Below are 16,634 nucleotides of genomic sequence, written 5' to 3'. Positions count from 1 at the left end.
GAGTAAAGTAGCAACCATGGAAGTTGCAATGAGAGAGAGGATTTTTACGTCTGCGTGCGTGTGTCCCTCCTCTCGGCTCTTTAGCCAGCTGATGTCATGCAACATTCCACACAGTTAAACATGACCTGGGGTCAGGGGTCAAGACAGGAGAAAAGTGGAATGACTACTGATTAATATACAATACTGGTGATCTGGGAGGTCAAACATGACCTGGTTAAGTTCTTCATGACACCCTATTCCATAGGCTCGTACAGTGCTCTACTTCCGGCCATATTGTCCTCATAGGTTCTGACTATAGGGTCATTCAGATTGGCCCCACTGGATATTTGTTTGATGATTTGCCATTTACAAGGTATTGGTCTCATCCCATTGGTCGCCATCTTATTTGATTCCAGGTAGCCAATCAGACGCTCCACACAGACAGCCCAGACCTTCCGGAGTGTTTCCAGCTGTCAGTGCTGTCATGGCTGCCTTGTGTGTACCTGTGGCTGGCTTGCCCCCCCTACATCTTCTACGTCCAGAGGAACAACATGGGTTACATCATGATGTCCGTCCTCAACAGAGTCAAAACGGTTAGGGACCACACCACACACTGGGCTGCTGTCTCCATCTGTCTGTCTCTCTCTCACACCACACACTGGGCTGCTGTCTCCATCTCTCTCTCTGTCTCTCTCTCTCACCACACACTGGGCTGCTGTCTCCATCTCTCTGTCTCTCTCTCTCTCACACACCACACACTGGGCTGCTGTCTCCATCTCTCCATCTCTCTCTCTCTCTGTCTCTCTGTCTCTCTCTCACCACACACTGGGCTGCTGTCTCCATCTTGCTCTATCCATCTCTCTTTCTCTTTTTTCCCCAGGACATAGACATATCTGATATGTGCAGAAAGTTTAAATTCTTGTTAATCTAACTGCACTGTCCAATTTACAGTATCTATTACAGTGAAATAATACAATGCTTTTGTTTGAGGAGAGTGCACAGTTATGAACTTAGAATGTATTAATAAACCAATTAGGCACATTTGGGCAGACTTGATTCAACATTTTGAACAGAAATGAAATGGTTCATTGAATCCGGAAAACTTTGCACATATACTGGCAAAAATATAAATTGTGTCTAACCTGGAATCATACATTATGGCTTTTCTCTTGCATTTCATAGATGATCTTTTACCAGATCTAATGTTATATTCTCCTACATTAATTTCACATTTCCACAAACTTCAAAGTGTTTCCTTTCAAATGGTATCAATAATATGCATATCCTTGCTTCAGGTCCTGAGCTACAGGCAGTTAGATTTGGGTATGTCATTTTAGGCAAAAAAAAGGTTCCAATCCCTAAGGGGCTTTAGTTGATGCACGATAAGGGAATAGTGAAAATGTTTATCAGACAGGCTAATGACCAGTACTGGGAAACGGACCAGACATACATGGTTGTCTCTCTGTTTGTCTCGGTCTCTCTGTCTCCATCTCTCCTTCTCTTTCTGTTTCTCTGTCTCCATCTCTCCTTCTCTTTCTGTTTCTCTGTCTCCATCTCCTTCTCTCTCTGTCTCTCTGTCTCTGTCTCCATCTCCTTCTCTCTCTGTCTCTGTCTCCATCTCCTTCTCTCTCTGTCTCTCTGTCTCTGTCTCCATCTCCTTCTCTCTCTGTCTCTCTGTCTCCATCTCCTTCTCTCTCTGTCTCTCTGTCTCCATCTGTCTCTGTCTCCATCTCCTTCTCTCTCGCTCTGTCTCCATCTCTCTCTCTCTCTCTCTCTGTCTCTCTATCTCCTTTTCTCTCTCTGTCTCCATCTCCTTCTCTTTCTGTCTCTCTATCTCCTTCTCTGTCTCCATCTCCCTCTCTCTCTGTCTCCATCTCCTTCTCTCTCTGTCTCCATCTCTCCTTCTCTTTCTGTCTCTCTGTCTCTCCGTCTATCTCTCCATCTCCTTCTCTCTCTGTCTCCGTCTCTCCATCTCATTCTCTTTCTGTCTCTGTCTCCTTCTCTTTCTGTCTCTGTGTCTCTCTGTCTCCATAGCCTTCTCTTTCTGTCTCTCCGTCTATCTCTCCATCTCCTTCTCTCTCTGTCTCCGTCTCTCCATCTCATTCTCTTTCTGTCTCTGTCTCCTTCTCTTTCTGTCTCTGTGTCTCTCTGTCTCCATAGCCTTCTCTTTCTGTCTCTCTGTCTCCATCTCCTTCTCTCTCTGTCTCCATCTCTCTCTCTGTCTTTCTCGATGCAATCCTGTTTGGAGATTAATTTCCTGTGTCGTGCCCATATTATATTAGTTGGTTAATCCACGATAAGGCAATAGTGGAAATGTTTATCAGACAGGCTAATGACCAGTACTGGGAAACAGAAGACATACATACAAGCTTGTTCAGACACTTTAGATGTGTTTTGAATAAATGACTCCTGCTCAGTTTTGGGTCTCTGTCTTTTTCTCTATCTCCCTCTCCTCCTCTAGGTATTTGCGTTGCTGTTGTGGATCGTGTGTTGGGCAGATCTCTTCGGCACCTTCCATGAGCTGCATCAGGGGGACACACGGCCGCCCATCTACTTCCTTACCCCGCTGGTGGTCGGCATTACCATGGTACGCGTACACAACCAACAGGACGTGGCGTTGTAAACAGACAGTACAGCATTTAACTCACTTCCTGGAAAAAAAAAACTTATTTTTGGGGTCTTGTTGCTTAGGGACAGTTCAATATTTACTGGGGTGGTCCAAAATAGGGGAGGGTTGTCAAATGTATATTTTTTGTGTTTTTTTAATTTTTATTGGTCACGGAAGGGTAGTATGTTTCTATTGGTCACAGGGGGAGGGTAGTGTGTTTCTATTGGGCACAGGGGGAGGGTAGTGTGTTTCTATTGGGCACAGGGGGAGGGTAGTTTACTATATAATTTCTTCCATCCTAGCCACATTTCGTAATCTGCTTGCATTCACCTCCTCTATATCAAGGTGGTTTGGTACTTCCCTTATGGACTCCTCTACCAATCTAGCTTTCACTATACCACAGGCCAACATAGTCTACCAGTCTGTTCTATCCTGCCCTCTATCCACCATTCATAGTGGTAGGTGGATAGTTTGTCCAGATCTGCTATAGGCTAACTAGCATACACATGTTTCAATATGAATCCACACAAATAGGAATAGCTGATAGGCAGCTGAGATGAAAGATCAGTGAGACACGAGGCTCAAGAAGCTCCAAGACGAGCTGCTATTCCTCGCGCACCTAAAACCTAACGCTTCAAAACCAGGATATCGAAGTGCCCAAAAGTCGGGAAGCTTTGCTTATTGGTTGTGTTGTGGTATTTGGGAGGGTAGTTCCCAAGGAAACCTGTTGGTGTTACATTTGGTGCGTATAGTATATTCAATATAATTATACATATAGAATCAAAATGCTGAACGTCTGATTTCCTCCTAGCTGATCATTGTCTGCAGACGGCTCTGATCATAGTGTAATGAAACAGGCAGAGAGAGGGAGCTCGTCTGTGGTGGTCGGCCAACCCTCAACCTTCTGGCCAGTAGCCCTGCATGGTACCGACTGCCACAAAAGCAATGCAGGAGTTTATAAACACAGGCTCACTTACAGTTCTTGTTATTTGTGGCCGTAAACATTATTTTTGAGTTAATTCTATGAGGGCGGGAGGTGGATGCATGCCTTTCCGTAACTTGTCATAGAGTCAATCCATCATGTATGTGTCTTTTATGTTGGTAGATGATTAGAGTGGCATTGTATTTTAGTAGCCTTAACAGTAATGCTACGCTGTAGAAAGTAAGCCTATTGAACTTGATGTTATTCTCAGGCATCATTGTAGAGCAGTTGCTGTGTTGGTTCACAATGGTTTCTCACTCACTCACTCACTCACTCACTCACTCACTCACTCTCTCACACTATGCTTAAGTGAGCGAAGGAGAGGGTGCTGAGATGATCCTTACATGCCCTTTTGTGTTTCTGTGCTTACCCTCCATCTCCTCTCTGCCTCAGTTGCTAGCTACGTTTCTGATCCAGTTTGAGAGGTTGAGAGGGGTCCAGTCTTCAGGGATTCTCTTTATATTCTGGTTCCTGTCGGTGCTGTGTGCCATCGTGCCTTTCCGCTCCAAGATCCTACAGGCCAAGGTGAGATCAAGGTTCCCCCTTTTTACTTTCTGATGTCTCTATCTGCCTCCAGCTCTCTCCTTCATCCCTTGCCTCTCTCAAAAGGTGTGTCCCCCATCCATCATTCTCTCCCTCTCCTCCCTCCTTTCCTAGCTAAAGAACTTACGGTTGTTTAGGCATGGACGTTGTTTTGGGGGGTTAGGCATGGACGTTGTTTTGGGGGGTTATGCAGGGACGTTGTTTTGGGGGGTTATGCAGGGACGTTGTTTTGGGGGGTTAGGCAAGGACGTTGTTTTGGGGGTTTACGCAGGGACGTTGTTTTGGGGGTTTACGCAGGGACGTTGTTTTGGGGGTTTACGCAGGGACGTTGTTTTGGGGGTTAGGCAGAGACTTTGTTTTGGGGGTTTAAGCAGAGACTTTGTTTTGGGGGTTTAAGCAGGGACGTTGTTTTGGGGGTTAGGCAGGGACGTTGTTTTGGGGGTTAGGCAGGGACGTTGTTTTGGGGGTTAGGCAGGGACGTTGTTTTGGGGGTTAGGCAGGGACGTTGTTTTGGGGGTTAGGCAGGGACGTTGTTTTAAGGGGTTAGGCAGGGACGTTGTTTTGGGAGGTTAGGCAGGGACGTTGTTTTGGGGGGTTAGGCAGGGACGTTGTTTTGGGGGGTTAGGCAAGGTCGTTGTTTTGGGGGGTTAGGCAGGGACGTTGTTTTGGGGGTTAGGCAGGGATGAGGCTGTGTGGCGAGAGCAAGGGGGAGGGGGAGGAAGTGCGAGGGAGAGAAATAGTCGGTCTGTTGTCCAGTGTTCTGAATTGAATAACATAGCTTGTGAACTTCAGATCTCTCATTGGCTATTGCTCATCACCGTTGTCAAAACTTGTCGTTGCACATCTCACACCACAAGGGATTTGCCGGTAAAATGAAACAGGTTTGAAAATATCGGGATGTCTGGGAATGTTCAAAGACTGGATCGGTTGCGTCTCTGACCCGCTCACGTTAAACGACGAGCGTCGGTGACGGCCCCGCATAGCGTCCAGCCACCCCAGTCGCAGACTGTTCTCTCTACTACCGCATGGCAAGTGGTACCGGAGCGCCAAGTCTAGGACCAAAAGGCTTCTCAACAGTTTTTTTTACCCCCAAGCCATAAAACTCCTGAACAGGTAACCAAATGGTTACCAGGATTATTTGCATTGTGTGCCACCCCCCAGCCCCTCTTTTACGCTGCTGCTACTCTCTGTTTATCATATTTGCATAGTCACTTAGTCATTCATGTACATACTACCTCAATTGGCCCGACCAACCAGTGCTACCGCACATTGGCTAACCGGGCTATCTGCATTGTGTCCCACCACCCGCCAACCCCTCTTTTACGCTACTGCTACTGTCTGTCATCATATATGCATAGTCACTTTAACCATACCCACATGTACATACTACCTCAATAAGCCTGACTAACAGGTGTCTGTATATAGCCTCGCTACTCTTATTTTCAAATGTATTTTTACTGTTTTATTTCTTTACTTACCTACACACACACACACACACATTCCTTTTTTGCACTATTGGTTAGAGCCTGTAAGTAAGCATTTCACTGTAAGGTCTACTACACCTGTTGTATTCGGCGCACGTCACAAATAAACTTTGTTTTGTGTCTCAGATCTCCAAAACTTGTCTGGAACAGACAAATCGGGGCCACGATCATGTAGTGTTCACCCAGCTTTAGTGTCCGTCAAACTCCTTTTAAGAAATGGCTTTCATGACACCATGTCCTCCAACGGGTCAATCAAGTATTTCTCCTGTCTTGTGTTTCAGAGTGAGATTCCAGACAAGCTGCGTTTCATCACCTTCTATCTCTACTTCAGTCTGGTTGTATCACAGCTGATCCTCTGTTGCTTCAATGAGAAACCCCCCCTTTTCTCCAATGTCGACACAGACCCCGTGAGTCTCACACACACACACACACACACACGTTTGTTTTACTTTCCTCGTGGGCACCAAACAATTGATTCCCATTCAAAATCAAATTTTTCCTAACCCTTAACCCCAAATCCCTAACCTTAACTCCTAACCCGTAACCCTAATTGTAATCCTAACCCGTAACCCTAATTGTAATCCTAACCCGTAACCCTAATTGTAATCCTAACCCGTAACCCTAATTGTAATCCTAACCCGTAACCCTAATTGTAATCCTAACCCGTAACCCTAATTGTAATCCTAACCCGTAACCCTAATTGTAATCCTAACCCGTAACCCTAATTGTAATCCTAACCCGTAACCCTAATTGTAATCCTAACCCGTAACCCTAATTGTAATCCTAACCCGTAACCCTAATTGTAATCCTAACCCGTAACCCTAATTGTAATCCTAACCCGTAACCCTAATTGTAATCCTAACCCGTAACCCTAATTGTAATCCTAACCCGTAACCCTAATTGTAATCCTAACCCGTAACCCTAATTGTAATCCTAACCCGTAACCCTAATTGTAATCCTAACCCGTAACCCTAATTGTAAATTGTAATCCTAACCCGTAACCCTAATTGTAATCCTAACCCGTAACCCTAATTGTAATCCTAACCCGTAACCCTAATTGTATAATTGTAATCCTAACCCGTAACCCTAATTGTAATCCTAACCCGTAACCCTAATTGTAATCCTAACCCGTAAATTGTAATCCTAACTAATTGTAATCCTAACCCGTAACCCTAATTGTAATCCTAACCCGTAACCCTAATTGTAATCCTAACCCGTGAGCCTAATTGTAATCCTAACCCGTGAGCCTAATTGTAATCCTAACCCGTGAGCCTAATTGTAATCCTAACCCGTAACCCTAATTGTAATCCTAACCCGTAACCCTAATTGTAATCCTAACCCGTAACCCTAATTGTAATCCTAACCCGTGAGCCTAATTGTAATCCTAACCCGTAACCCTAATTGTAATCCTAACCCGTAACCCTAATTGTAATCCTAACCCGTAACCCTAATTGTAATCCTAACCCGTAACCCTAATTGTAATCCTAACCCGTGAGCCTAAAATAGCCTTTTTCTTTGTGGGGACTGGTGAAATGTCCTCACTTGTCTGAATATTTTCTTGTTTTACTATTCTTGTGAGGACTTCTGGTCCCCACAACGATAGTAAAAACACACACACACACACACACACACACACACACACACACACACACACACACTGTGGCCTATCTTCTTACTCTGTTATTTTCTCCTCAGAATCCTTGTCCTCAATCGACCGCTGGCTTCCTCTCCACAATGACCTTCTGGTGGTTCACTAGGTAAAACCATTTCCCCCATACACACACGCACACACACACATAACAAGTATGTCCCGTTCATCATCATTGTCTGTCCTATATATTTGTATGGCTTGTAGCTACTTCATATTCACATATGTTATTCAATTAATCGGTACATTTGATCAATAATTAATAGAACTGCAAACAGCAGTCTTCTCTCTGTGCAATGGTTTCCATGGATACTGATAAAGTACCCCTCTCTTTACAAAGTTTCACGTTGTGTCTCTCCCTGTCCCAGCATGGCGATCAAAGGCTATAAGAACCCTCTGGAAGCCAAAGACCTGTGGTCACTGAACAAGAGGGACAGCTCAGAGGAGGTTGTCCCCAAGCTGCTGAGAGAGTGGGACCTGGAGCAGATCAAGGCTCACAGGTAGGGAGGGAGGGAGGGAGGGACCTGGAGCAGATCAAGGCTCACAGGTAGGGAGGGAGTAGATCAAAGCTCACAGGTAGGGAGGGACCTAGGAGCAGCAGATCAAGGCTCACAGGTAGGGAGGGAGGGAGGGAGGGACCTGGAGCAGATCAAGGCTCACAGGTAGGGAGGGAGGGAGGGAGGGACATAGAGGGAGGGAGGGACCTGGAGCAGATCAAGGCTCACAGGTAGGTAGGGAGGGAGAGAGAGGGAGGGACCTGGAGCAGATCAAGGCTCACAGGTAGGTAGGGAGGGAGGGAGAGAGAGAGAGGGAGGGAGGGAGGGACCTGGAGCAGATCAAGGCTCACAGGTAGGGAGGGAGTAGAGGGAGGGAGGGAGAGAGAGGGAGGGAGACAGACAAATCTTATTGGTCACATACACATGGTTAGTAGATGTTATTGTGAGTGTAGCAAAATACTTATGCTTCTAGATCCAACAGTGCAGCAGGATCTAACAGGTAATATCTAACAGGTAATATCTAACAGGTAATATCTAACAGGTAATATCTAACAGGTAATATCTAACAGGTAATATCCTAACACATTCCACAACACAACCTAATATCTAACACATTCCACAACACAACCTAATATCTAACAATTCCACAACACAACCTAATATCTAACACATTCCACAACACAACCTAATATCTAACACATTCCACAACACAACCTAATATCCTAACACATTCCACAACACAACCTAATATCTAACAATTCCACAACACAACCTAATATCTAACAATTCCACAACACAACCTAATATCTAACAATTCCACAACACAACCTAATATCTAACACATTCCACAACACAACCTAATATCTAACAATTCCACAACACAACCTAATATCTAACACATTCCACAACACAACCTAATATCTAACAATTCCACAACACAACCTAATATCTAACACATTCCACAACAAAACCTAATATCTAACAATTCCACAACAAAACCTAATATCTAACAATTCCACAACACAACCTAATATCTAACAATTCCACAACAAAACCTAATATCTAACAATTCCACAACACAACCTAATATCTAACACATTCCACAACACAACCTAATATCTAACACATTCCACAACACAACCTAATATCTAACACATTCCATAACACAACCTAATATCTAACACATTCCATAACACAACCTAATATCTAACACATTCCACAACACAACCTAATATCTAACACATTCCATAACACAACCTAATATCCTAACACATTCCACAACACAACCTAATATCTAACACATTCCACAACACAACCTAATATCTAACACATTCCATAACACAACCTAATATCTAACACATTCCATAACACAACCTAATATCTAACACATTCCACAACACAACCTAATATCTAACACATTCCATAACACAACCTAATATCCTAACACATTCCACAACACAACCTAATATCTAACACATTCTACAACACAACCTAATATCTAACACATTCCACAACACAACCTAATATCTAACACATTCCACAACACAACCTAATATCCTAACACATTCCACAACACAACCTAATATCTAACACACACATCTAACTTTTTTGCCCGCTTTGAGGACAATACAGTGCCACTGACACGGCCCGCAACCAAAACATGCAGACTCTCCTTCACTGCAGCCGACGTGAGTAAAACATTTAAACGTGTTAACCCTCGCAAGGCTGCAGGCCCAGACGGCATCCCCAGCCACGTCCTCAGAGCATGCGCAGACCAGCTGGCTGGTGTGTTTACGGACATATTCAATCAATCCTTATCCCAGTCTGCTGTTCCCACATGCTTCAAGAGGGTCACCATTGTCCTTGTTCCCAAGAAAGCTAAGGTAACTGAGCTAAATGACTACCGCCCCGTAGCACTCACATCCGTCATCATGAAGTACTTTGAGAGACCAGTCAAGGACCATATCACCTCCACCCTACCTGACACCCTAGACAGGCCAAGGCTTGGAGGGAGAGTGGGGGGGGGAGAGGGAGGCAAGGGATGTAGGGTGGAACAGAGGGAGGGAGACAGGAATGTGGAGCAGGCCAAGGCTCACAGGGAGGGAGAGATTAACGTCAACATGAACATTGGGTATACCATTGCTCAATTTCCTTAGTCTTTCCTGGAACACATTCTATTTGGTGATGCTTATCTCAAAGGCGTCCAATTATTTCACTACTTCTAGGTACAAAGAAAAGAGAAACCTGCAAATTTAAAAATCACTTCCCTTCTTTCCTTATTTTCCTTTTTACAACAATATTGACCCAGTAGTATGAATGTGTAGAGAATGGTTTCTCATGTTTAAGGTTACACAGCCTAAGTCAACAGTAGTTTTCCTTTTCAACTCTTTCCCAGAACAGTTGAGAGATGTGATAGTTTGTTTTTATGAGCTCTGAGTACTGGAGTGTACGTGTGCGAGCATGATAGAAACCACTGCAGTGTTCAGCACCTTTTGTTAGGATAGAAACCACTGCAGTGTGCAGCACCTTTTGTTAGGATAGAAACCACTGCAGTGTGCAGCACCTTTTGTTAGGATAGAAACCACTGCAGTGTCCAGCACCTTTTTGTTAGGATAGAAACCACTGCAGTGTGCAGCACCTTTTGTTAGGATAGAAACCACTGCAGTGTCCAGCACCTTTTTGTTAGGATAGAAACCACTGCAGTGTCCAGCACCTTTTTGTTAGGATAGAAACCACTGCAGTGTCCAGCACCTTTTGTTAGGATAGAAACCACTGCAGTGTCCAGCACCTTTTTGTTAGGATAGAAACCACTGCAGTGTGCAGCACCTTTTGTTAGGATAGAAACCAATTTTCTCCAGCTATGACCACATTTTTTCCAGCTGCACATTCTCAATGAAGTAAGCATTATACCACTTAATAGGAAAGAGGAGCAACAGAATATTTATTATTGATCTCATCTGTCCTGTTTTTTTTTTTCAAAAGCTTTAAAACCTGCATGGAATTCTCCAGTGTTGAAAACCAAAACAATGATCACTGACAGTGTTAAATGAACACTGATCGTGTTGCATCTATGGACCCATATAGACTCCGGAATAGTGACACATGGCTTAGTGTAAAGCCTTATTGAAATATTTCCAGAGTGCCTTGTCTTTCATGTAAATTGTAGACTTACCACCCATGACTATACGGTGGGGCAAAAAAGTATTTAGTCAGCCACCAATTGTGCAAGTTCTCCCTCTTAAAAAGATGAGAGAGGCCTGTAATTTTCATCATAGGTACATTTCAACTATGACAGACAAAATGAGAGAAAAAAATCCAGAAAATCACATTGTGGGATTTTTAAGAATTTATTTGCAAATTATGGTGGAAAATAAGTATTTGGTCAATAACAAAAGTTTATCTCAATACTTTGTTATATACCCTTTGTTGGCAATGACAGAGGTCAAACGTTTTCTGTAAGTCTTCACAAGGTTTTCACACACTGTTGCTGGTATTTTGGCCCATTCCTCCATGCAGATCTCCTCTAGAGCAGTGATGTTTTGGGGCTGTTGCTGGGCAACACGGACTTTCAACTCCCTCCAAAGATTTTCTATGGGGTTGAGATGTACCCTAATACAGGGGCCTAATACAGAAACTCATACACATCACTTTGAACCAAAACCACGCCCATCATTATCATATTTCCCAGCAAGCTTTATTGAAGGTAGATTTTTTTTAAATTGTTTGTTTCAATATCTATGTTTGCATGTACATTTTAATTCGTCTTAAGCTACACGAAGATAAATACCACACATTTTTCTAAATGAATCCAATCAGGTAGATTTTTTTTGCACCTCCATACTGAAATGTTTGTTCCAGTTTAGAGGTTAGTCTCCTCACGGTGTTCCAAACTCTGGCAGTCATTATGAATGGCATTCTGAATGCAAGTTACAGGTGAATAAATGTTCAAATTGTTGTATATCTTAATTCTGTCTGTATTCCAATATAAGTTACACGTGACTAAGCAAGGCAGCACAATGTGACTAAGCAAGGCAGCACAATGTGTAACATTTTGTTACATTACAGCTTTATTCTAAAATTGATTAAATACATTTTTTTCCTCAATCTGCACACAATACCACATAATGACGAAGCAAAAAAAAAGTTATACATTTTTGCAAATGTATAAAAAGAACTGAAATATCACATTTACATAAGTATTGAGACCCTTTACTCAGTACATCCTTTGGCAGTGAATACAGCCACGAGTCTTCTTGGGTATGACATTGCAAGCTTTGAACACCTGTATTTGGGGAGTTTCTCCCATTCTTCCCAGATCCTCTCAAGGTCTGTCAGGTTGGATTGGGGGTGTTGCTGCACAGCTATTTTCAAGTCCGGGCTCTGGCTGGGCCACTCAAGGACATTCAGAGACTTGTCCCAAAGCCACTTCTCTGTTGTCTTTGCTGTATACTTCATCATTGTCCTGTTGGAAGGTTTACCTTCGCCCCATGGTTCCAAGCTTCTTCCATTTAAGAATGATGGAGGCCACTGTGTTCTTGGGGGACCTTCAATTCTGCAGAAATGTTTTGGTACCCTTCCCCAGACATGTGCCTCGACACAATCATGTCTCGGGCCTCTACGGACAATTCCTTCTACCTCATGGCTTGGTTTTTAGCTCTGACATTCACTGTCAACTGTTTGTTCTTATATAGACAGGTGTGTGCCTTTCCAAATCATGTCCAATCAATTGAATTTACCACAGGTGGACTCCAATCACAGTTGAGGAAACATCTCAAGGAAGATCAATGTGAACAGGATCCACCTGAGCTAAATCTCGGGACTCGTTGCAAAGTGTCTGAATACTTATGTAAATACGTTTTTTTTAATTTTTTTTAAAAATAAATTTAAAAACATTTTTAAACCTGTTTTTGTTTTGTCAATAAGGAGTATTGTGTGTAAATTAATGAGTACAAATAATTGAATACATTTTACAATTAAAGCTGTAACGTGATTTTTTTTTTGAAAAAGTTGAGGGGTCTGAATACTTTCCAAATGCACTGTATCTGGACTTTTGGATTGAAAATAATTTCACGTTTAAAAAAACATACGGATGAGAAAATGGATGAATTCATTGAAACCCTATCTGTCACTAACAAATACAGCCATGGATGGTAACTTTACAATTTGCTAGAAAGGCAAGGCACTCTGGGAAATATTTTAATAAGGCTTTACACTAAGCAGTATGTTAATTGAACACTGTTCTAGTGTCTATATGGGTCCACAGACCAATCCATTTTATTATTATTTTTTAACACTGGAGAATTTGCTCTGTAGCTAACAGGGAAGAAATTCAAGGGAGAGCACGGCACATGACTGGGCCAAGCTAGAACAGCTTGTGAAGTTGCTTGAGCAGTTCGCAATCCATACTGACCAACTTCAAACTGACAGCCAATCACTGTCTGATGTGGTGCCGTGCTTTCTCAAACTTGAGGCACACTTGCAGTCAACTACTGTTGCAAAACAGTTGACACATGTCCTCCTGAAGTCACTGTGTGAGCACTTCGCATGCATACTGAATCCTCTGGCAGCCAACTTTGATCCAACCCCTGCAGCAGCTTGCCTGATGGATCCAAGTGCGTCTCTGACACTTTGCTCAACAGAGCCACTGATGAGGGAAGCAGAATCTTTTGTACTTCAACAAATCAGAGAGTACAGACGTGGAGCAGCAGGACCCCAGGAAGATGAATCCAGCAAGCATCTTGACCAAAGTGCATTAGAAATATAGCTTCCTCACATTGAAGATTGTGTCGGAGGTCATTGTCCAGCCGGAGGGTCAACCTGGCAGGGCATTTAGCTCTGTGAGCTGCAGAAATACCTGGACGAGGTAAAGGGAGGCGTTTCGAGAGTCCCTTCTCCGTGCTGGCAGGCTGTTTATTCAAAGCTGTGTCCTGTGGTACTGGATCTGGCTTCTGCCCCTTGCATCCCAAGCGTTAGATAGAATGTTCCGCCTGTCATCAGGCTTGAGAAACCGAATGACCACTTCTCTAGAACGCAGAGTCTTCTTGAAGATAAACCATAAACACACACACACACCACACGCACACACACACACACACACACACACAACGCTTTCTGACTGAAATTATAGATTTGTGAAGTGTTGTGCTTATGTTGTTGCAGCTGTTTTTTTTTTTTTACTCTATTTGAAAACAGTCCGTCTCCTAATATTACATAAACATGTCAAATGACTTCAGTTGTTGTATTTTCCTCTGTCTTTGTCACGTATAACGGTAAACATACTTGATTATTCTACTGAAGTTAAAAACACATTGAATGGGTGTTAACAGGGGCAAGAGTTGCCTCACGCCATTTTATTATTGCACCAGGCACTTATCCTTTAAATCCAAGTCACACTAGGATTGATTTCAGTGGAGGCTGCTGAGGGGAGGACGGCTCATAATAATGGCTGGAATGGCATTAACCTGTCTAGGACTAGCGGAACCCCTCGCCAACAGCCAATGAAATTGCAGGGTGCCAAATATAAATCAACAGAAATCCCATAAATCAAATTTCTCAAACATACAAGTATTAGGCCTCATTTTAAAGATAATATTCTCGTTAATCCAGCCACAGTGTCTGATTTCAAAAATGCTTTACCGCGAAAGCGATTTAGGTCACCACCAAGTCACAGAAAAACCCAGCCATTTTTCCAGCCAAAGAGAGGAGTCACAAAAGGCACAAATAGAGATAAAATTAATCACTAAACTTTGATGATCTCCATCGGATGACACTCATAGGACTTCATGTTACACAATACATGTATGTTTTGTTCGATAAAGTGCATATTTATATCCAAAAATCTAATTTGTCCAGTAGTTCAAAAACATGCTGTGATTTTGCAGAGAGCCACATGAATTCACAGAAATACTCATTATAAATGTTGATGTAAATTCAAGTGTTATGCATGGAACTTTAGATACACTTCTCCTTAATGCAACCACTGTGTCAGATTTCAAAAAAACTTTACGGAAAAAGCATACCATGCAATAATCTGAGTACGGTGCTCAGACACACAAACAAGCCATACAGATACCCGCCATGTTGTGGAGTCAACCTTAGTCAGAAATAGCATTATAAATATTCACTTACCTTTGATGATCTTCATCAGAATGCACTCCCAGGAATCCCAGTTCCACAATAAATGTTTGATTTGTTCAATAAAGTTAATTTATGTCCAAATAGCTTCTTTTGTTAGGGCGTTTGGTAAACAAATCCAAACGCGCGTTCAGGTCCAGCCGAACGTCGGACGAAAAGTTCAAAAAGTTATATTACAGGTCGTACAAACTTGTCAAACTAAGTATAGAATCAATCTTTAGGATGATTTTATCATGAATGTTCAATAATGTTCCAACCGGATAATTCCATTGTCTGTAGAAAAGAAATGGAACGAGAATGCGCATTCATGTGAATGCGCGTGACTGAGATTGAGGCTGCTGCCAGACCGCTGACTCAATCAGCTCTCTTTCGGCCCCCCTTCACAGTAGAAGCCTGAAACAATGTTCTAAAGACAATGTTCTGGAAGCCGTAGGAAGTGCAAAATGACCCATATCCCACTGTGTATTCGATAGGGGCTGAGTTCAAAAACTACAAACCTCAGATTTCCCACTTCCTGTTTGGATTTTTTTCTCACATTTTTGCCTGCCATATAAGTTCTGTTATACTCACAGACATCATTCAAACAGTTTAGAAACTTCAGAGTGTTTTCTATCCAATACAATACTAATAATACTATGCATATATTAGCATCTGGGACTGAGTAGGAGGCAGTTTACTCTGGGCACGCTATTCATCCAAAAGTGAAAATGCTGCCCCCTATCCCAAAGAAGTTAATGGAATGGCATCAACCCATGTGTTTGATGTTTTTGATACTATTCCACTCCAGCAATTTCCACGAGCCCGCTATCCCCAATTAAGGTGCCACCAATCTGAGTATACTAAACATTAGGAACACCTGCTCTTTCCATGACAGACTGACCAGGTGAATCCAGGTGAAAGCGATGATCCCTTATTGATGTCACTTGCTAAATCCACTCCAATCTACTCCGGTCCAGACCTCACCAAAAAAAAAAAAAGACTGAGGACCCCCCCCCCCCCCCCCCCCCTCCAAAACAAAATGCCTGAAGGACGTCAAATGCTAAGTGGGCATGCTAGTATCAAAGACTGAATTCATTCACAGTACAAATCAGTAAGAAATATAGAACATTGGTGCAGTGTTCACATCATGCTTTCCAACAAGCTGCTGCAGTGAGTGGAAAAAGACTGGAACTTGCCTGGAAAGCAGTGGAGTGAAAGTCTGGCTTTCAAACTCCGGCTGGTAACCAGATTAAACCGTCTTTCTGCTCTAAACAGAAACTACCTGCTTTCTCTCTGCCATTTTTTATAAAACATTTCAATCCTACCATCTTAATAATTGATTGGATTTGTTTTTCTCAAAGTGAAAATATACATTTTTAACTTATCAAAAGCAAGCAGTTGGCTACCACATAAACCTTTAACCAGAAAGCTTGTAAAAACGAACTTGCTAGAGCATAAACATTTACCCCAAAACAACTTTCTGCTTCAGGTAGTCAATGCCATAGCCATGGGCCCCACTGTTCCATTACTTCAGGTTGTCAATGCCACAGCCATGGGCCCTACTGTTCCATTGCTTCAGGTTGTCAATGCCACAGCCATGGGCCCCACAGTTCCATTGCTTCAGCTTGTGAAGGCCACACAGCCATGGGCCCCACAGTTCCATTGCTTCAGCTTGTGAAGGCCACACAGCCATGGGCCCCACAGTTCCATTGCTTCAGCTTGTGAAGGCCACACAGCCATGGGCCCCACAGTTCCATTGCTTCAGCTTGTGAAGGCCACA

At 43.0% G+C, this 16,634-nt stretch overlaps 1 protein-coding gene across 1 annotated transcript in view; it reads left to right on the top strand.

Annotated features, from left to right (window-relative positions):
- The first annotated feature begins 400 nt into the window (after positions 1–400).
- Positions 401–16,634, top strand: part of LOC139396213 (ATP-binding cassette sub-family C member 3-like) — a 41,249-nt gene continuing 25,015 nt past the window's right edge. The window contains exons 1-6 of the mRNA XM_071143349.1: positions 401–572; positions 2,441–2,566; positions 3,963–4,094; positions 5,878–6,003; positions 7,292–7,353; positions 7,613–7,744. Of these exons, the coding sequence (XP_070999450.1) occupies positions 531–572; positions 2,441–2,566; positions 3,963–4,094; positions 5,878–6,003; positions 7,292–7,353; positions 7,613–7,744 (620 nt within the window). The 5' untranslated portion in view covers positions 401–530. The remainder of the gene's footprint in view (positions 573–2,440; positions 2,567–3,962; positions 4,095–5,877; positions 6,004–7,291; positions 7,354–7,612; positions 7,745–16,634) is intronic.

The sequence above is a fragment of the Oncorhynchus clarkii genome, unplaced genomic scaffold, assembly GCF_045791955.1.
Source record: "Oncorhynchus clarkii lewisi isolate Uvic-CL-2024 unplaced genomic scaffold, UVic_Ocla_1.0 unplaced_contig_4239_pilon_pilon, whole genome shotgun sequence".
NCBI classification, from domain to species: Eukaryota; Metazoa; Chordata; class Actinopteri; order Salmoniformes; family Salmonidae; genus Oncorhynchus; species Oncorhynchus clarkii.
This window is presented reverse-complemented; position numbering and strand designations above follow the sequence as displayed.